This window comes from Tursiops truncatus, chromosome 20 (genome assembly GCF_011762595.2).
Source record: "Tursiops truncatus isolate mTurTru1 chromosome 20, mTurTru1.mat.Y, whole genome shotgun sequence".
Classification (NCBI taxonomy): Eukaryota; Metazoa; Chordata; class Mammalia; order Artiodactyla; family Delphinidae; genus Tursiops; species Tursiops truncatus.
This window is the reverse complement of record NC_047053.1, coordinates 38,790,916-38,812,510: the sequence shown is the minus strand read 5'-3', so window position 1 is coordinate 38,812,510 and position 21,595 is coordinate 38,790,916. Positions and strand designations below refer to the sequence as shown.

At 49.3% G+C, this 21,595-nt stretch overlaps 1 protein-coding gene and 1 long non-coding RNA gene across 4 annotated transcripts in view; one reads left to right on the top strand and one right to left on the bottom strand.

The window, feature by feature from the left end:
* The window catches only part of ACLY (ATP citrate lyase), a 42,415-nt gene extending 21,760 nt beyond the window's left edge, over positions 1-20,655 (top strand). For all 3 annotated transcript variants that reach the window (XM_033846951.2, XM_033846954.1, XM_073797641.1), the window contains 15 exons: positions 417-558; positions 843-1,011; positions 2,775-2,879; positions 4,065-4,261; positions 6,727-6,808; positions 7,505-7,615; positions 11,456-11,583; positions 12,181-12,274; positions 14,313-14,467; positions 15,807-15,957; positions 16,157-16,300; positions 18,349-18,462; positions 18,828-18,910; positions 19,193-19,269; positions 19,689-20,655. In XM_033846951.2, the coding sequence (XP_033702842.1) occupies positions 417-558; positions 843-1,011; positions 2,775-2,879; positions 4,065-4,261; positions 6,727-6,808; positions 7,505-7,615; positions 11,456-11,583; positions 12,181-12,274; positions 14,313-14,467; positions 15,807-15,957; positions 16,157-16,300; positions 18,349-18,462; positions 18,828-18,910; positions 19,193-19,269; positions 19,689-19,783 (1,847 nt within the window). In that variant the 3' untranslated portion in view covers positions 19,784-20,655. The remainder of the gene's footprint in view (positions 1-416; positions 559-842; positions 1,012-2,774; positions 2,880-4,064; positions 4,262-6,726; positions 6,809-7,504; positions 7,616-11,455; positions 11,584-12,180; positions 12,275-14,312; positions 14,468-15,806; positions 15,958-16,156; positions 16,301-18,348; positions 18,463-18,827; positions 18,911-19,192; positions 19,270-19,688) is intronic.
* Positions 4,251-19,769, bottom strand: LOC141277350 (uncharacterized). The gene is made up of 4 exons (XR_012328597.1): positions 19,652-19,769; positions 12,584-18,972; positions 6,084-11,818; positions 4,251-4,373 (listed from the first exon to the last, which is right to left on the bottom strand). It is a non-coding gene; the product is annotated as an uncharacterized lncRNA (long non-coding RNA).
* Positions 20,656-21,595: the final 940 nt, after the last annotated feature.

The window sequence follows — 21,595 nt, the reverse complement described above, 5'->3', positions numbered from 1 at the left end:
GCATGCCCACGCCCCCCGAAAAAAAAAAAGTTAAAAAAAAAAAACTTTCGGTCACCCAAATTGGGAGAGCTTAACATTTTTTGCTGGTGACTTTAAAAATAATTGATCAAGCCCTCATTTGCATGTACATACCTTTCCTGTGAAGTTGAGCAGGTCCTGTAGGAATTCTGCTGTCTGTTCCCTGCTGAGCCCTTTGCCAGCCAGGCAGGTTCCCTCAGTTCATTTTGCGCTCTCTGCCACCTCTTTCCAGAAGAAATCTAGGCGCCTCCTCCCCCACGTTCTCAGAGTTCCGTCTTCTTGACATTCCTTTGCAGTTTTGACGCCTCGCCCTCGCGGGACGTGGGGCGTGGAGGGGTCTGGCAGGCAGCCCCCGGGGGGTGTGTTCTGGGTATACTCGCTCTGTCTCTGCCCCCCAGGAAAGAGCGCCACCCTCTTCAGCCGCCATACCAAGGCCATCGTGTGGGGCATGCAGACCCGGGCCGTGCAGGGCATGCTGGACTTTGACTACGTCTGCTCCCGCGACGAGCCCTCGGTGGCTGCCATGGTCTACCCTTTCACGTGAGTCGCGCACGGCAGGGAGGCTGGACGCGGCCACCGAGCGGGATGTCCTCATCCCATCTCCTCCAGCAGCAGCACAGAGCTGGGCGAGCCCTGGATTGTCCCCTTTGCCCGAGAAGCATCTGCCCACCCCAGACGGGGCGGTCGATGTTCCTGGGGGATCTTTTTCCCCCACAGACTAAACTCTTTGAAGGCAGACCCTGCCTTTCCGCCCTCCGGGTGAAGCCCCTCCCGAGCCCTGGCAGGTTAAGAGTGTCCTGACCCCTCTTCTGCCTTCCTCACAGCGGGGACCACAAACAGAAGTTTTACTGGGGTCACAAGGAGATCCTGATCCCCGTCTTCAAGAACATGGCTGATGCCATGAAGAAGCACCCGGAGGTGGATGTGCTGATCAGCTTTGCCTCCCTGCGCTCAGCCTATGACAGCACCATGGAGACCATGAATCACGCACAGGTAGCTCCCTGCGCCCTGGGGCGGGAGGCAGGGGCACCCTGAATGGCGTCCGCTGCGACAAAGGCCTTGGGACTCGGGACTGGCCAGTGATTGGGGGGATAGTGGTTGGAGACCTGATCTTCAGGAGGCAAGGTAGTCACCAAGGGTTGGTGGGCTGCTTACCCGGGCTGCCAGAGAGTCAGTCCGGGGCCGTCTGCCTCCACCAGGTCCTCTCTGTGCTGAGACTGGCTTTCAAAACAGGATCAAAAGCACTTTTTTTGCTTACTGTAAAATTGTTACGTATTTATTATAGAAAAGAATTAAATGCTGATAGTAAGAAGAAGAGGGTAAATACCTCGGGTCTCATTTCCCAGAAATATGGTTGCTGACGTTTGAGTACATCCTTATTCACACCTTTTTCTGGGTTTGAACAAATGGAATAACGCTGTATCTATCTTATAATCCTTCAGTGACTCTTTCCACATCAATACTTACCAGCAACATCATTTTTGCTTTTTCGAGTCTCATGATGAGCATAGATCCTTAATTGTTTCCCCAGCATAAATGTCTCGAGGTCAAACTGCTGCATCAGAATGTGCAGATTTGAAAGCCTTTGATCCATCCTGCCCAGGGGCCCTCCAGAAAGGTCCAGAACTGGGGATGTAAACTCCCATCACTAGCATGAGAACGACTGTTTCTCTGTACCCTTGCCAACATGGAACGCTTGGACATAAAGAACGTAGATACTTGACAAAATGATAGGCATTCTATTTAATTTGCATATCTTTGATTATTAACTAAGATGAGCTTCGAAAATATGTATTGGCCATTTGCATTCTGTGACGTGGCCTCGCCTCCTTTTTCTCTGTTGAGCTGTTTATCTTTTTTGTTACTGATTTGTAAGAGCCCTTAGGGATTAAGATACTGAGATTTCTGTTCAAAATTATTGTCTGATCCCAGACTGGCTTACTTCAGTTTATGACTGGAGTAAACTTGTTTTGATCTCTCGATGAAGCAAAAAAGAAAACACACCTGCTAAAAATGAGTGGCTTTTCTAGTTTAGAACAGAGGTTGGTGAACTACAGTGCAAGGGCCAAACCCAGCCCCCTGCCTGTTGTAAATAAAGTTTTATTGGAACACAGCCATGCTCACTCATTTACATATTGTCCGTGGCTGCTTCTATGCTGCAGAGGCAAAATTTAGTCGTTACCACAGAGACCACATGACCAACAGACCCCAAAACACTATCTGGCCCTTTATAGAAAAAGTTTGCCTTGGATCTTCCCCCCCACCCGCCCCCACCCCCTCTGGCTTCTCCCTCAGCCCACTCTCTGGTCCAAGTGTGGAAGCAGCTTGTTTCTATCAAGGTTTTGTCCTGTGGGGATGTAGAGTCAGAGCCTCAGAGGGCACAGCAGGGATGGCCCTGGATAGCTGCTTTATGCTCCGGCACCTGGACGCGTGGGAAACAGGTGGGGCTGGGTCTCCTGAGTTTTTGGATAGGTGAGAATATAACAGTTTTGACTACAGCAAGTTTTCAGAAACATCTGTTCCACTTGGTTACTGACTCACTGTGGTGTTAACCAATGGAGCGTAGTTTTGGGTGCCTCTCTTTGGGGGGAGGGTTGAATGAACAGGGTAGGAACAGAGGCCTGTGGGAAGAAGGGGGTGCATATTGTTATCATTACTCCTGGAAGGGGGCCTGGGAGATGGGTTCTGGAATGGTCACTGCCTCGACATCTCAAGTGGTGAAATGATAACGGGAAGGGACTATCCTCGTGCTCTAGATCCGGACCATCGCCATCATAGCTGAAGGCATCCCCGAGGCCCTCACGAGGAAGCTGATCAAGAAGGCAGAGCAGAAGGGAGTGACCATCATTGGACCTGCCACCGTGAGCATCCCTTCCACTTCTGGGCCCGCAGGAAGATCATTGCTGACGCTACTGTCTCCCATCTAGTTTGAAAAGATTGAGAGAGTACCTGTTGAAAGTCAGGCTGTCCATTTCCAGTGAATTTTTTTTTTCTGGCTGCGCCGTGCGGCCTACAGGATCCTAGTGCCCCAACCAGGGATCGAGCCCAGGCCCTGGCAGTGGAAGTGCTGAGTCCTAACCACTGGACCGCAAGGGAATTCCCTGTCCGCTTCCAGTTAATTTTTTAAAGGGCTGTCTCCACAGACCATATCACCTTTACAGTTTCGAGGGGCTAACAAGATTTTTTTAAGTGTCCACCCTCATACAACCATAGCATGGTCTTTGATTATTCCTTCAACTGTAAACCAAAGAAAAATCTACCTAGGGACCTTACTTTTGACCCAAAGGCCTTTACATAAGAAAAAATGGCCCCGTGAATGTTTTTTTGTTTTTGTTGTTTGTTTTTATTTAGTTGTTGCCTTAAAAATTTGGCTGAAGCTAAGAATTTTTTTTAACATCTTTATTGGAGTGTACTTGCTTTACAATGGTGTGTTTCTGCTGTATCACAAAGTGAATCAGCTGTACGTATACATACATCCCCATATCCCCTCCCTCTTGCATCTCCCTCCCACCCTCCCTATCCCACCCCTCTAGGTGGTCAGAGAACACCGAGCTGATCTCCCTGTGCTATGCGGCTGCTTCCCACTAGCTGTCTGTTTTACATTTGGTAGTGTATATATGTCCATGCCACTCTCTCACTTCGTCCCAGCTTACCCTTCACCCTCCCCATGTCCTCAAGCGTAAGCTTTTTGAGCTAAGCAAGGGGCCTTTCATCTTGGAGACAGAGGGTGATCTTGAGCAGAGGTGCACACTTGCATCAGACACTTTTACTGGGTGCTGTTGCCCTTTTGGAGCAGAAGAGGCGACCTGACCCTGAGTGTACACCTCCAAATCTGCAGTCGTAAGCCACGTTTTACCAACAAGGCTCCCTTTTTTCTGTGTGATGTCTCTTGATGGGAGAAGAGAGTCTTCCTCAGCAGGAACCCCGACATGCAGGTGCTGGCCAGGGTGGGCTGGGCGGGTAATCCTGGGCTCTGTGACCACCCCCCCGAGCTCTATGGTCAGTCAGCCCGCCCTCCTCCCTGACCGCGGTTTCCGCCCTTGCAGGTTGGTGGCATCAAGCCCGGGTGCTTTAAGATCGGGAACACGGGCGGGATGCTGGACAACATCCTGGCCTCCAAGCTGTACCGCCCCGGCAGCGTGGCCTATGTCTCGCGTTCGGGCGGCATGTCCAACGAGCTCAACAATATCATCTCTCGGACCACGGATGGCGTCTACGAGGGCGTGGCCATCGGCGGGGACAGGTGATCAGCTGAGGGGCAGGGCGCTAGGTCCTCTATCTCTGCTCGCCGCCCGCCGCTGAGCTCCATGCACACAGGGATGTTGCTTAAGTCCATAAAGTGGGGCATCTCTTCTCTGTCTCAGGACCAACATGAGCATAAGATCAGAAAATACAGAGAAAAACACAGGAAGGTGTTTTAAAAGGTGTTTGGGCTTTGGGGGTAATTCCCTTTGTTGTCTGAGCTGTGGCCGGAGGGTGGCAGCAGAGTGCACTGCTTAGCAGGGCTCATTCTGAAATCAGACCCTGGGGGTTCAAATCCCAGTTTCCCTGTTTGGGGGGGCGGGGTGGGGGCAATCCTGGGCAGGTTTCCAACCCTCCCTAGACCTCCATCAGCCTTACGTAGCAAATGGGTAAGGTCATAATCTCTACCTCCTGGGGTTGTTGGAGGATTAAGTGAGACTAACACAGGGCCTGTGCTTAGTTAGTACTCAGTGCTAGTTGTAGTTAATAAGAGTGAAAGGAAACACTGTTCCTTTACTCACTACCATACTCATACTTCTGGCCACAAATGTGGCCAGATTTTCCCACACCAAGCAGTTCTCTGATTCTCTGCAGATAGCAACTGGAGGTCCTACAATTCAGTTCAATTCTGACACTCTACTTCGAGATGGCATCATAGCGTCAGGTCCCACAGGTTCAGGGCTCAGTCCCACAGGAGTGCCCCCAACTTCATATGTCAGTCACAAGTCCAGCCCTCTGGTACTTCTGACCACCGGCTATAAATCAGAGGCTCCCATGACCCCCTCCTCGAGTTCGATAATTTGCTAGAAGGGCTCACAGAACTCAGGAAAAGTTTGCTCACTAGCTTACCGGCTTATTACAAAAGGATGCAACTCAGGAACAACCAGATGGAAGAGGTGCATAGGGCAAGGCATGTTGGGTGCGAGGAGCTTCCCTGCCTTCTCCGGTGAGCACACCGCAGGAGCCCTCCAAGAGTTGCCTCATGAGAACAAAAGACACTCCTATCACCCCCATGACTAAGGAAATTACAAAGTTTTTAGGAGGGCTGTGTCAGGAACCGGTGTCAAAGACCAAATATCAGAACAGACGATGCTCCTAGCACCCCTGGTCACTCAGGAGATTACAAGGGTTCTCAGAGCTCCGTGTCAGTAACTGGGAGCAGAGACATACATATTTCTTATTATTTCGCAGATAGTGTCCTCATTATTTTTGTTTGTAATCAGTAGGTCATCAATTGAGTAATGTCTTCGAGCAATGCCTGGTATTTATTACCATAATAAATTTATTACCATAATAAATGTTAGCCATTACTGTTTACTGTTTACTGTTATTACTGCTGTCACTACTGCAACTGTTTGGCTCAGAAAGCAAAAGCTGTTGGGAGAGTGAGTCACCTTGTCAAGGCTTTCTGGCTCCGCCAAGTCATTTCAAATGGAACAACTGTGTGAGAAGGGAGAGGTCTTCAGGGAGGTGGCCTTGGGACCCTAGTCCCCAGGTGCTCCCTGACGAAAGGCTCTGGGTCAGACGGGTCTGGGCAGTGCTGCCAGTTATACTGTCCTCTTGGGATTTAAATGCCCCTGAGCATATCAGAAGCACTCGAAGATCTACAAGGACCTTGTAGATCTGAAGCTTACTTGGCCTTAAACAACTCTTTTGCAAACTCATGTGACAGTAGAAAAATTTAAAAAATATTTTGGTTTATACACAGACCTTCTAGCAATCGCCTAGGATATAGCTTGGTACATTGTATTAATTATCTTTTGCTTTGTATTAAAAAAAGTCACCCCAAAACAAAGTGGCTACAAACAACAATAAACGTGTACCCTCATGGTTCTTGTGCGTTAGGCTTCAGGGCTCAGCTGGGCAGTTCTGGCAGGTGGGCTCTCTGTTGAGGCGGTCAGATGTGGCACGCTGGAGGTGACCCATCCACGTGGCCGGCAGGTGGTTCTTCTCTGTGGGCTTCTGCACAGGCTGCTGAGAGTCCTCAAGACTCGGCGGCTGGCTTCCCCTAGAGCGAGCGATTCAGGGGAGAGCGCTGGACAGAAGCAATTTTTTTATGACCCCGCCTTGGCAGTCAATGTTACAGAATGACTTCCTCCATATTCTGTTCCTTAGAAGCTAATCATTAAACTCGACCCAAATTCAGGGGGAGAGGCATGAGTTTCCACCTTTTTCAAAGAACTTGTGGACATATTTTAAAATCACCCCACATGTGCTCTCGAGGCATCTCTTACTGCCGTATGAACTTCTCTGGGCTCACTAATTCCTCTTCCTTCCCTTCCCTTGTGCCCCATTTACTGCCTCCCCCTCCCCCGTTATTCCTAAGGCATCTCTGGACCCTCACTGGGCATCCACACCCACAAAAAACCCTACAGTGTTCTTAGTACAGGTGTGCTTCCCACACCGGTACACACACCTCACCTCACCGAGTCTCCTGCTCATGAATATCCTCCCTGCTCTCACCAGGTACCCCGGCTCAACGTTCATGGATCATGTGTTACGTTACCAGGACACTCCAGGAGTCAAAATGATTGTGGTTCTTGGAGAGGTGAGTTATTTTTAAAAAATGGTTTTACAGCGGAGATTGACACAACACTGTAAATCAGCTATGCTTCAATTAAAATAGAAAAGGTTACTTGATTATTAAAGTAAAAAAAAATTTTTTTCTGATTATAAAAGTAACGATGATTTTAGTTTTTAAAAAATTCACGCATTTTGGTTATCTATAACTGAAAGTGGCAGTCCCTGGTAATCCTGCTCCCTAGACACTGGGGCTTCGAGGCTGCCACGGTTAACACTGCCATGTTTGTTCCTAGGAGAGAAGTTCTTGCCTCTCGGTGGCACAGATATTTTAGTGCCAGCAGAGGAGAAGCTTTCACTGGCTGGCCCCAGTCTGTCCCTGGTGGGCAGTGGGTAGCTGGAGTCAAAGAGCCTCTCTTACTTGTGCCCCTGATCAGGTCTGGTCCTAAATTATCTCATACCCTTAGATCAGGAAAGGGGAGTTCCGGGGACTCTCCGAGGATACCCACTGCCCTTTAAACATTCTTCCTTGCATCTAATCTCAATCTTCCAGGCCAAAGCCCATGTCCCCTCATTTTCTAGCCAAGTTCTAACTCGGGACACCTGATGACCCTGGCCCCTACCTGATGTGGGACAGATTTCCTGCTGCATTGCTGCTCTAGGTGCAACTCAGAATGGGTTCCACTGACTTGGGGGCTTTTTCTTGTTCCCTGTTCTCTGGCAGATAGGAGGCACGGAGGAATATAAGATCTCCCGGGGCATCAAGGAGGGCCGCATCACCAAGCCCGTGGTCTGCTGGTGCATCGGGACCTGTGCCACCATGTTCTCCTCCGAGGTATAGCCATGATAGATCCCTGCTGGGCAGGGAGGCCGAGAGGGGGGGCGTCTGCGGGGAGCCGTGTGGTCGTCTTATGAAGCAGCTGGTTCCTTCGATAAACGTTTATTACCTGCTTGGTTCCTACAAGGTCCAGCTGGGGCCCTGCTCTCTAGAAGCTAAAATCCAGTTGGAAGAGACAAACTCGTAGCCAGATTAAGGCCAGAACAAGGCTCTGAGTCCCTTCTCAGAGTAGGAGCAATTTACTGCCTGGAGGAGTTGAGGTGGCTTCCTGGAGAAGACGAACCACTCCTTAAGGAATAAGGAGGAGTTTGCTGAGCGAGAGGGAGGCCTGGGAGGGAGAGGACACACCCTAGGCTCAGAGCTGGGGAGGGCGGTGGTGGGAAGTTCTGCACGGGGAGAAGCTGTAGAAGAAAACCTCTGTATGTGTTACCGTGACCGGATGCCTGTGACAGTGCCTGTGGGCAGAAGTAAGTACAGCCTATAGTGGACGTTAGATAGAAAAGCTCTGAGCTGTCGGACTCCTGCTGGGTGGGATCGGCCAGACCTCAGCCCCTGTAGTCCAGCTTAGACAATCCTCTATCTCGAAGATGGCCCACCTGGTGAGGATGAAACCGAGGAAACCACCACCTGTTACCCATCAGTTCATCAGTGGCTGAGCAGGCTCTGCGTGTAAGGCCTTGACCTCTGCTCTGTGTATATGAAATAAAACTCGGCCATCAAGGATTCCTGCAGCAATGATAATCCCTACGCTTAAACCCTTGATTCTTCGAGTTAGCCTGTCACCCTATCCTTTCCCCCGGATTGCTTGCCTTTCCCCTTCAGAGTCCTGCCCTCCTCCAAGTGGCAGTATTTTGTCCGGTTGTAAAATGCACCTCTTTTGAACCAGCAGTTCCATTCCTGCAAATTTACTCTGTGGGTCTGCGTGCAAAAATATTTCAAGGTATGTGTACAAGGATGCTCACTGCAGTGTTGCGATGACAAGAAAAGGAAACACCCTAAACGCTGGTCGGGAGGGGACTGTGTCCTCACGGCACGGCCACGTAATTGGAAACCAGGCAGGAGAAGAGTGAGGTGGATTTTGAGATGTCGACATAGAGTTCAGGTTATGTTGACTCTAAGAAGGGGCAGGGTGCAATAAATGCTTATCATAGGATCCATCTGGTGTAACTATGAACTGTGTACGTGTGTGTATCTGTTTTCTAAGTAAGTGAAACGGGAGGGAGCAGGTCACGGAATCCTGCCCATCGTCCAGGGCTGAGCTCCACTCTCACAGGCTTGAGAATCAGCTCTTGGTGGATCTGTGTGACTGGGGCAAGTCGTTTAGCCTCTCCGTACCTCAGTTTCCTGAGCTGTAAAAAGGGGATGATTCAGGATTGTTGCCTGACTTACATAAGAAGGTAACTGTAAAGGTCTGCCACATACAGGTCTTAGCAAATACTCATTTCCATTCTTCAACACACCTGTTCCATGAAGCGCTTCCTGATTCTCTTCACGGCTGCTCTCCCCTCCACCACAACAGCCAAAAATAATTCCTCCCTTCCCTCCAGGGTTTCTCTTCACCAGCTCTGCTTTATAAGAGCCCCCCACCTCCCCACTCCCATTATGCCGAGGGCACCTCCTAGAGGGCAAGGACCCTGCTCTTCTGTTTCTGGCCAGGTGCTCAGCATCGCCCCGTGGGTAGGGCAGGTCCTCAAGGTGTTCTGCTTTTTGATTCGCTTTTTTAACAACTTTCTTTGTGTAGTTTCAAGGATATACAAATGTAGAATAGTACCTTGACAGGCCAGCTAATAAGTGCTTTTTGATTTCTTGAACAGGCCATATGACCTTGCAGAGCTTTCTGCCCTGTAGAGGAGATGAGCTAGGTAACATCCTCAGTTCAGTGCCTCGGGGAAACTGAACTGAGAACTGGGCTATGGGAGTAGAGACAAGGGGACAGTGGTAAGGTGGCATTTTCACACAACACTGGTCCTGTAGCAGTGGTCCCCAAAACAAAAACAAACAACGGGAAGCTTCTGTAATTATGAACATGCAATATCATCTCTCTCCCTTCTAAAAGCTTTAGTGTTAGCTTTGAGAAATCTGAGTTACACTTGCTTAACTTCCTTGGATGCAGTGTTCTCTAAGTTTATGTGAGTACAGAACCTCCTTCCCACCCCATCCACCCATGCAGATTAAATGCTACAAAGAAGGCATTGGGAACCCACTTTGAAGCATGTGTCTTCAAGCCTCGCTAACTGGAGCAGTGGCTCCTAACCTTTTCAACACTTGAGCCCCTTTTGTTGTATGTCGTGCTAGAGCACAGCGAGAGGCCACATTGCCTGGTTCAAATGCTACCACGTACTACCTGTGTGACCTTGGGCAAGTGACTCTACCCCTCTGTGCTTCCATTTCCTTGTTGAGAGGAAACAGTCATAGCTACTGAATGATGACATTTGCAAAGCTCTTAGAAAAGTGCCTGGACACAGTGTTATTTAAACAGGGAAGGTATTGTTATGATTACCCACCACACCTGCCCTAATCAGGGTTTTATACCAAGTTTCAATAGGTTAATTCCTTTTCCTTGTTGCTGAATCAGAGACAACAGGTAACACGTAGCTATTCTGATTGGTTTTCTCTTCCCTCTCACTCCCCATAACAGTTACCCCTCCATATTCTGTTGAGTTTATAGTTTAATCTTAGTTCATGCTCAGGTGGAAGGGGGCAATAGCTAATTGGCTCCCTGTGATCGTTGCTAAGTAGGAATACAGTACAGGCCAAATGGTGCAAAATCTGACTTTTTTTTTTTTTTTTTTTGCGGTACTCAGGCCTCTCACTGTTGTGGCCTCTCCCGTTGCGGAGCACAGGCTCCGGACGCGCAGGTTCAGCGGCCATGGCTCACGTGCCCAGCCGCTCCGCGGCACGTGTGATCCTCCCGGACTGGGGCACAAACCCACGTCCCCTGCATCGGCAGGCGGACTCTCAACCACTGCGCCACCAGGGAAGCCCAAAATCTGACTTTTTATAAGAAACTGGAAATTTGTTGTTGTTGTTGTTATTAATTAATTTATTTACTGGTTTTTGGCTGCGTTGGGTACTCGTTGCTGCACACAGACTTTCTCTAGTTGCGGACGGGGGTTACTCTTCATGGCGGTGCGCGGGCTTCTCATTGTGGTGGCTTCTCCTGTTGCTGGGCATGGGCACTAGGCGCGCGGGCTTCAGTAGTTGTGGCACGCAGGCTCAGTAGCTGTGGCGCACGGGCTTAGTTGTTCCGCGGCATGTGGGATCTTCCCGGACCAGGGCTCGAACCCGTGTCCCCTGCATTGGCAGGCGGATTCGTAACCACTGCGCCACCAGGGAAGTCCCATTTGTATTTTTAATGATACCTTCTGTTGTTCTGTTTTGCTTAATAAGGGTACATCCTTTATACAAAGTATGCGCAGGACAGTCAGATCATGCCTATAAGCTCAGCTTAGCTAAGGTTGGCAGTTTGTAACTTCTCACAGTTGCTCAAAACTAATGGCTATTCTCTGTCTCCCTACCCCCACCCCAACAAGTGCCCCACGGGAAGCCAGATGAAGGTGTTTGTGGAGTTGGGTACCTGGCTTGGTGTCCTGGGTGTAGTGCACCAGCTGTGTGACCTTGAGTAAGCCCTTGAACTGCTTGCTGCCTCGGGTTCTCATCTGTGAATGAGAGTCAGCCATCGTGCCTATTTATTGAGCCTTCTGGAGGCTTGAAGTGATTCACATAGAGCACTGAGTGGGGTCCGGCCTATAATGAGTGCCGATGGTCCCAGGAGCCTTTGTCCTCTCTTTCGGGGGATTAACAGGCCTGGTAAAGCCGTTCTCCTTTGCCTTCCAGGTACAGTTCGGCCACGCTGGAGCTTGTGCCAACCAGGCTTCTGAAACTGCAGTAGCCAAAAACCAGGCTTTGAAGGAGGCTGGAGTGTTTGTGCCCCGGAGCTTCGATGAGCTTGGAGAGATCATCCAGTACGCGGAGCTGGTGGAGCATGCCACCTCCCTGTCCCTTTCCCATTCCCTCCCGAGGACAGCAGCCTCTCCAAAATATAGGTGTCTGATATTCCTGGACCCTCTCAGGTGTCTAAGGCAGCTCTACGGATGGTGCAAAATCCTTTCTTTTTGGCTGTCATTTTGTTTTGTTTCTAGAAGCAGCAGTTACGCGCCGTTCAGACTGGTGTTAAAAACATTCCGTTTCTGAGCCTACCTAGTTGGCGGGCCATAAATGAGAGAAGGGCATAGAAACATTAGAAAATGTCATCTCAAACCAATTGATAAAGAGCTGCTAGATAAGCTATTGTCTCTTCCTGTTCCTTCCCTCTGGCCTTCCATGGCCTCCAGATTCTCAGCCTTCTCTAAAGCCCCATTCAGAGGCGGTGGGGCAGGCCTTGGCTAGAACCTGTTTCCGTTTAGTTCTCGGGAATCCACCTGGTAACTGCTGACAGGAGGGGATACAGAGCTGGGAAACTCTGGGGTAAGAGGGAGGAGCGTTCGTGGGGCAGCTTAAAGAGCCCAGAAGAATAAAATCCACATGGATGTCTTTTCTCCTCCCCTTCCCCTGCCTCCCAGGTCCGTGTACGAGGATCTTGTGGCCAGAGGGGTCATCATACCTGCTCAGGAGGTGCCGCCTCCGACGGTACCCATGGACTACTCTTGGGCCAGGGTAGGTGCCACGTGTGTCCCTGACTGTGTGGGCAAGGTGCACTGGAGCTTGTGAGGTGGCCCCTTTTGACCAGCAGGTGAAGCAAATGCAGGGCCCAGGAGGGCAAGGGGCGGCGTGTATCTCCCACAGCTGTGTGGCCTGACCTGGGGATGGGGGCTGGGGACAGACGACGTCCTCTAGAGCTGTTTGCACCTGCTAAGAGATTTCAGGCTACTTGTTTAAGGCGGGAGCATAGATAAAGAGGGAATTTCCTTATATACAAGAACTCTTAGAAATCAATTTTAAAAAAATAATTTATAAATTATTTACTTATTTTTGGCTGCGTTGGGTCTTCATTTCTGCACGCAGGCTTTCTCTAATTGCGGCGAGCGGGGGCTACTCTTCGTTGCGGTGCGCGAGCTTCTCATTGCGGTGGCTTCTCTTGTGGAGCACAGGCTCTAGGCGCGCGGGCTTCAGTAGTTGTGGCACACGGGCTCAGTAGTTGTGGCTCGCGGGCTCTAGAGCGCAGGCTCAGTAGTTGTGGCTCGCGGGCTCTAGAGCACAGGCTTAGTAGTTGTGGCACACGGGCTTACTTGCTCTGCGGCATGTGGGGTCTTCCTGGACCAGGGATCGAACCTGTGTCCCCTGCACTGACAGGTGGATTCTTAACCACTGTGCCACCAGGGAAGTCCCTAGAAAATCAATTTTTAAAAGACCAGTACCCATTAGAAAAATGGATAGGAGATGTCCTTTCAACATAAAGAGATGCTCAACTTCACTCTATAAAAAAACCAAAGTAGAAGCTGTGACACCAATTTTGCTCTACAGGTCAGCAAAGAGAAAAAAAAAACAGTTCTCTGATACATTGTTTGTATGGGTGTGAGGAGGCTGCTACATTCATTCATTGGTGGCGAGAGTGGAATTGACACAGCCTTTGTGAAAGGCAGTTGGGTAATGTCAATCCAATTTAACAGCACTCCTACCTTATGGCCCGGCCGTTCCAAGTCTGGAAAGCTCCTTCCAGGAAATGCTTGCGTACATACACTTGTTCAAGAATATTTTTCTAGTTGATGGTCATCAGTGGAGGAATGGCCAACCTGTAGGATTGTCATATGAGGGGATACTCTACAGTAGTTAAAAGGAATGAACTAGATCTACGTATGTGCTGACATGTGTAGAGCTCAGATTCATTGAGTGACCAGCACATTATAGGACAGTATTTATATTATGATTATGAAAAATGTAGGCACGCAAAACACCGTTGTCTCTTCTCCACGTGTCTATGCGTGTAAATAAAAGTGGAGTAAGAAAGGTCAAGAAAGATGTCCACTAAACTAAGAAACACGAAGGCAGAAAACCAAGATGGGGTGGAGGTCAAAGGCAACATGATTTTAGCTGTTCTAGTGTGGATTTTTTAAAAGGAGGATGTATTCATGTTGCTTCTATTAAAACATAACTTAAAAGCATTTCTTAAGTTCACAAGGGATAATTGAAGAAATGGGCTTGGACAGAGTTAGCTGATGCTACCCCTGTTGTGCCCCAACTCTGGAAATGGAGGATTCAGGAGCTCAGTCCCCTCCCCCAGGGAAAGGACGTGTTGAGGGGATTCCCCATTTTCCCAGCCATGTGCCTCATTGTTTTGCTGGGGGACTGGTAGCTGTGCGTAGAGTATTTTAAAAATTGTCCCTTGGGATTCATTCTTCCATTTCTTAGCCAGGCGACCTGGGGCTGGTTACTCTGTTTGTGAGGTTAAAATGAACCCCTGGATTTCAACAGCTTAGCGAACTGCCTGGGCCCGCAAACGCTTGGTAAAGACCAGCAACAGTGCCCAGGCTGAGCGGGTGCCATGGCGTGACTGCTCCTATTTTCTGCGCCCCACATGATCTAATAAAAGGGCTTTTGCGTTTCCTTCTTGGGAGGACTTTGAGAGCCATTGCTTGGCCGCCAGAATTTGAGACCTGCCTGGGACACTGGTTCTGGGCACAGACAGTGGGGCTGTTGTAGGAAAATCTCTGTGGTCACCACAGCCCTGCTTGCCTCTGCCCCCATCTCTGCTCAGGAGCTGGGCTTGATCCGCAAACCTGCCTCGTTCATGACCAGCATCTGTGATGAGCGAGGCCAGGAGCTCATCTACGCGGGCATGCCCATCACTGAGGTCTTCAAGGAGGAGATGGGCATCGGCGGGGTCCTCGGCCTCCTCTGGTTCCAGAAAAGGTGAGGCGTGGAGGGCAGAAGATGGCAGGGCCCCGTGACTCAGAGTTAATTTTCTTCCCCTGACAAGGGAGTGGGAGTGGGCAGCCTTGGGGACCATGTCCAGGTCCACTCTTTATGGCCACAGATCAATTGAAAGGTCAGAGAAAAGAGATAAAGGCTGTTCCTAGGTCTTCCAAGGACAGAAAGGCCAGCCTTAACCAAGAGAAGTAGAAAGCAATGACCTCATCAGGGATCTTGTATCAGCCCCTTTCCCATGGGAACTTTTAAAGAAACGGGCCAGAGTTGAATGCAGGCCTCTTTGAGAGAAAGGTAGGGGTTAGCAAAGGAGGTCTAGAGGCGTCCAGTAGCTTAAGGAGTGCAGGCCTGCTGGAGTTGCTGAACCGGCACAGTTAAAGTACCTTGTATTGTGTCCTCTGTAAATTTGTGTCTCATCAGCCTGCATGGAGAAAAAAATTGGTTTTCTCTGCAGCTCCCAAGCTTAGCCCTCCCCTGGGGCTGACAGTTGGGCAAGGAGGCCGATGAGTACATGTTCACAGAGCCCTGGCTTGGAGTGGCTCTGGGCAGAAAGCCAGGTGGAAGTCTTGGTTTGTGTCCTGCCCTCACCTGAAGAGAGATGGGTCTTGGACCTGCTTTGGACCCTTTGGGAAAAGTTCAAGGGTTGTAACACCCGAGCAGGTTTTACTGTGTGTGCTCTTGCATCCCCACGGCTCCAGACTTTGGTTTTTGTTTGTTTTTTTGTTTTTTGGGATTTTTTTGGCTGCACCGCTCAGCATGTGGGATCTTGTTTTTGGGGGGTTTTTTTGACTGCGCCGCACGGCTTGCGGGATCTTAGTTCCCCAACCAGGGATTGAACCCGTGCCCTCGGCAGTGAAAGCATAGAGTCCTAACCACTGGACCGCCAGGGAATTCCCCAGACTTTGTTCTTAATCATTAGCTGGGAGGCTGATCACTGTGCACTGTGAAAGGGACAGGGATCTCACCTCCTCTCTGTCTGGCATGTGGAGAGCAGTAACCACAAAAAAGGTCACATCCTGTCACAGCAACTCAGGCTGAAAACTGCCTAAAGAAGAGATTTCAAACCCTGCTTGCTAACCTCAGTTCTAAAAGCAGTATTTGATCTGGGCGACATCCAGAGCCACTCAGGAATCAGAGGGCGCTGCCTTGGAGTTGTAAGATAGTATTAGGCCTGGATTGGGAGGTTGCTACCTTTCTTGAGTTTGAGTGACTTGTTCAAGGAGACGGGAGACAGGAGGACCGTGGCCTTGTCAGCGTATCTCCTGTTCAGCCTCTTGCCTTTGTTCCAGCTCTCCTGTCCTCTCCCCTTTACGCCCCCCTCCAGGTTGCCCAAGTATTCCTGCCAGTTCATTGAGATGTGCCTGATGGTGACGGCTGATCACGGGCCAGCCGTCTCTGGGGCTCACAACACCATCATCTGTGCTCGGGCCGGGAAGGACCTGGTTTCCAGCCTCACCTCGGGACTGCTCACCATCGTGAGTACCGTCATCCTGGGAGGTAAACAGCAGGGACACCAGGCTTTAGCATCATGCCGCCTGGCTGCAGGAGGGTCGTAGAGGGAGCCGTGGAGTGTGACACCCCGTGCTGGGGGCTGTTCAGGGCACGCCGGATTGGCCTGCGAAGCTGAAGGGGACTCCGACAGCTTGGGGCGACATGGGCTGGCTTCTCCTATAGGGCGACCGGTTTGGGGGTGCCCTGGATGCAGCAGCCAAGATGTTCAGCAAGGCCTTCGACAGTGGCATCATCCCCATGGAGTTTGTGAACAAGATGAAGAAGGAAGGAAAACTCATCATGGGCATTGGTCACCGAGTGAAATCGGTAAGTTGTCGCTCTCAAGGCACTGGATCTACGGGGTGGATGAGGATGAGAGAGCACTGATCTAGTTGGGCACAGCCGGGCTCTCGGCTCCCAACATGAAAAGCTTTGTTGACAGATGCCAGCACTGAGGCAGCTGTTTTTTTTTGTTTTTTTTGTGGTACGCGGGCCTCTCACTGCTGTGGCCTCTCCCACTGCGGAGCACAGGCTCCGGATGCTCAGGCTCAGCGGCCATGGCTCACGGGCCCGGCCGCCCCGCGGCATGTGGGATCTTCCCGGATGGGGGCACGAACCCGTGTCCCCTGCATCAGCAGGCGGACTCTCAACGACTGCGCCACCAGGGAAGCCCGAGGCAGCTTTTTTTCCATTATAATACAGACTGCCCTTAAACAGTTTTTATTGTGTTCAGTTGTGGTGTGAAAATACAATGAGCTGGAAACTTGGTAACTTTAGCTTCCCAGGTGAATCTTAATAGGAGAAAGGACTGAGGTCAGGGTTAAGGGGACATATTGGTCACCTTAGGCTACATTAATGCTGCAGGTTGCGGTAACAAACAACTCCGAAAATCTCAGTGGCTCACAGCAGCAAAGGTTTGTTTCTTACTCATCCTCCATCCACTGTGGGTTGGCTACGGTGACGGCTCTGTCATCTCCACCGAAGGAGCAGCCCCTATCCAGGAGGTGCTGGTCTCGTGTCAGGAGGAAAACAGCTGTGGCAGAACCACGAGAAAGCTCTTGAAGCTTCTGTTTGGACGTTGCACAGCCCCTTTTTTTCACTGACATTTCATCGGCCAAAGCAAGTCAGTGTGGTTAAGCCTGACACCACTGGGGCAGGAAGAGTAATAAAATCAGGGCCAGCCCGATTGGGAGAGGCCAGCGTGACTATTCTAAGTAATTAATAGAGTCTCTCACAGGGCACGTAGTCCTCTGTGTGTCCTGTGTGAGCTGTGTTTAGAAATCAAAGGCAACGAGAGAAGGGGAGCTGCTCGGGGTCCTTGGCTCCGTAGCTCCGGAACCCTCACTCTGCTGCTCTGAGCGGGGTGTATGACTCACATTAATACAAGAGGGTCATGCGTGCGATCCAGGCATCCCCGTGCTGGGCCAGCTCAAGGTAGATCCAGAGGCAGCTGGATGGCAAAGGCTGAACCAGGGACGGTGGTTCCTTCTGAGGGATGTTGCATCTGGGCTCACAGAACTTGGCTCAGCCATCGCCACCTCCCAGGCAGACGGCACACGCACAGCGCAGGGCATCTTCCCCAGCTAGCGGCAGGCCTGTGTTGCCACGCCCAGTCTTTGGGTGCCTTCCTTCCTGGACTCCATCCTGACCTTGCGTGTCTTGGCCAAGGGAGGAGGTCCCTGTGGTATCGGGACTTGGCGGGCGCCTAACCTGTCTCACTACCCCCCCCCCACCCCCAACAGGTGATTAGTGTGGGTCTCTGAACAGAAGGTTCATCTACATTCATCTCAGGTCCAGACGTTTTCCTGGAATTTCAGGGATGCTTTGCTGCTCCACTGCCAACACATGCTTGCTTAGTTAAAAACCTAGAACTTGGTTACAGCTTGACTACGTTGCCAAGCTGGTGGGCAGTATGGCTAGCGGCTAGAACCTCAGACTTCCCATTGAGGGTAGGCTCCCCAGCCCTGCTGCCTGACCCTATGGCTGACTTACCCAACATCGCCACAGCTCAGGTGGTTTTGAGGCTCAAATAAGATATGAGAGGACGTCAAAAAACCTTAAGCCCCACAGCAGTGTCGTGATCTGTGCTGCATGGAATCATGCATGTGGATCAAGTCCCTGAAACACACCTCCTGGATATGACACGTACAGTTGTGTCCACCTGTGTGAGACACAAGCATGAACATATCTTTTTTTTTTTCCCCCTTTGGCCGTGCCACACAGCATGCAGAATCTTAGTTCCCCAACCAGGGACCCAGGCCCCAGCAATGAAAGCGCAGAGTCCTAACCACTGGACCACCAGGGTATTCCCAGGAACATGTCTTTTAACAGCAGTGTTAGAGTGGGTTCCTCTGTAACTTTGGGTCACTTCCTAGATAAACAACCCAGACATGCGCGTGCAGATCCTCAAAGATTACGTCAGACAGCACTTCCCTGCCACACCCCTGCTTGACTACGCCCTGGAAGTAGAGAAGATTACCACCTCGAAGGTAAAAAAGAAAATGTCCCTAATGCCCGAATCAGAGTTTTGGCTGAATTTCTCGGGGAAAATGAGAGCCAGGTTACATCTTGACTGTGCAGCTAAAATTGAACCTGGTTTTCTGGAAACTTTTGTTTCTGTTGTTTAACTAAGTTGAACAGGCGTACTAAGTGTCAACGAGGGGTTGGGTCCTTTGCTAGACATTGGGAATTAAGTAAGACACTGTCTCTCCTAATCAACTGGGATGTTTTGGCGGGAGCCTTTTAAATGGTGGTCAGGAATTCGTAGTAATAGTTGTCATGGTAATAGTGGAACATTACGAGGAACAAAAATGAGTAATAATGATAAATACTTGGAATTTTTTTGCCTTCCCAGAAACCAAACCTTATCCTGAATGTAGACGGTTTAATTGGAGTTGCATTTGTAGACATGCTCAGAAACTGTGGGTCCTTCACTCGGTGAGCTTGCAGCTATATTCTTCTTCCTAATGCCTACTGATTTTTCTTGTTTCCTCCCAACTCTAAAAGCAATGCATGCTCATTAGAGAGGATTTAGGAAATATGGAGAGGTATGAAGAAGAAAAACAGTGCCTCTACACCTACCATCCAGAACATCCCTTTTTTCTACTTTGAGTTCAAAGAGAGCTAGCTTCTCATTCCTGGGCAGAAATTGTCCTTTCTTTGGGGAGGAGGGCAGTCATGTGAGCCACTGTAAAACTACAAGTGGATTGTGTGTTGCAGGGAGGAAGCTGATGAATATATTGACATTGGAGCCCTCAATGGCATCTTTGTGCTGGGGAGGAGTATGGGCTTCATTGGTGAGTTGGCAGTAAGAGTTCTGTGTGTTTGTTTTTGTGTTTTTTGTTTGTGTTTCTGTTTTTGTTTGTTTTACCCCATGGTTCAGGTATACCACTTAACCTATGTGGCCAGTTTCTGGGAGAGAGATGACACATTGTCTTAATCATTGTTCCTAATCCTTCCTTTCTTAAACTTCTGCCTTATCTTTATCTTTGTTCCTTTGTTCTTGGAAATGAGTTTGATTGCTAGCCCAGGAAAACAGAATGAAGTCCAATAGTTCCCTTTTACCAAGGCTGGCATCTGCCTGGGGGATGGATCGGGATGTCCTTCCCCATTTGTTTTGTATTAGTTAAGATTTCCCTTCCTTATCTCCTCCCCCTCACCAAAATTTTAAAAACTCACCAACTCTTAACAAAAAGATGCGTTTGCTTCATGTTAGGACACTATCTTGATCAGAAGAGGCTGAAGCAGGGGCTGTATCGTCACCCATGGGATGATATCTCATACGTTCTTCCGGAGCACATGAGCATGTAATGGAGCCAGGAACCCTGCCACAGTAAAGTGAAGACGAGAACGCCTCCCCCCACCCCCGGGAAATAGCCACAGACCGCTGGCACTGGAGCTTGCTTAAAGGGTGGGCCTGGAATGTAAACAGCCACCAGTGTACAGGCACCGAAGACCAACACCCACAGGCTAACACTGTTCAGTCTACACAAAGAAGCTTAATATTTTTTTTATAAGCATAGAAATAAGAACCCAGCCAATACTTGTAACATTTGCTTTGCTACCCGCTGTATTTATTATATGGAAGCATCTAAGCACTGTCAGGATAGTGTTTTTCCTCATTGTAGGGTGTTACAATGTTGCTTTCGTTTTTCCATTAGTTAAAAAAATGTTTTCCCCTTGAAGGAAGGGAATGACACTTTTAAGACCTCAAGATACTCTCCACTTAAAGGACCCCTAATATGTTGTTTTTCCTTTTCGCCCTCCTCATATAACCTGAAGAGCATTGTATTAATCTGATTTTTTTTTTTTAGGATCTTTTCGTATGTTGTGTGTTAAGAGTTTGTTTGGTATCCCCCTGAAATGTTCCATGTTGCAGACCAATGTCAGGGGGACATTGGATCCATTGCATCCTTAGCCATTGTTACAGAATATGTGGAGCAGTAATTTAAAATGTAAAGTCATAACATACATGTGTTTAAAATGGAAGCGCCAAGCAAAAAGCTGTGAAATGTCTTGTGTCTTGACATTCTCTGTATTTATGCAACTGACTTGTCTGTTATCGACTTGTCCTCAGTTTGCATCTGTAATCCACAAAGATTCTGGGCAGCTGCCACCTCAGTCTCTCCTCTGTATTATCATAGTTTGGTTTAAATAAACTATATAGTAACAATGAAAACATACTGCTGTCTCATGTCATCCATTTCCTTTCATCTGCATTCCTTTGAAGTGTACTTTCTAATAGTTTTACTACATGTAGTTTTAAAAATGTTCGTCCATCTCTTAAAAAAAAAAAGAATCAAAATACTCTCTTCAAAAAACCCCCACTATCTTCTCCCGTGAATCTGTACCTTCCATTTCTCAGTGAATGGGAACCAAAGCTTTACTTAGATACTCAAGCCAAAAGCCTGCCTTCACTTCTCTGGTTGCCAAGTCCTGTCGATTTACCCCTCCGATCTACACATATCTGGTCTGATAACTTAGTGCCCTTAGTTCCACTTTTGTCCCCTTACGGTCCATTCTCCACACAGCCACCAGCGACATTTTAAAACAGGTATCTGATTGAGCCACTCCCTTGCTTAAAGCCCCAAAGTGGCTTTTATTTATCTTTTTAACAAGTATGTATGGAACAGTAACTGTGGACCAAGCACTATGTAAAACACCTGACAAGCATCTCATTTAATCCTCACAGCGGTCTTCCAATCTAGATAGTATCCCATTTTTTAGAAAGATAAATTAGTTCAGAGATAATAAGTAACTTGCTCACCCGCATCCACTTAACTGGGGCTCAGTCTCGAGTCTTTTTTTTCTTTTTCAATTTTTACTCCAAGGCCATTCTAAACTTTTAAATAAAAATCCAGTGTTGCCACCCAAGACAACACTGGGTGAGGGTCTAAGGGGCCTTTTGTTTTACAAAACGATCACGAAGAGCACGCTGCTCTCTAAGGGGATGGAAACAGCCATCCTCCCAAGGGCGTGTGGATGGGCGGCCCCCGGGGAGACTGTCATAACTGGGGAGCATTACGTTTGCACCTTACCTGAGGGGTACGCGTTAGGGCGGGGGGGGCGCATGCGCAGACCCAGCGGCGGCCGGCTCCGCCCCGCGCCCACTATTTATTCCCA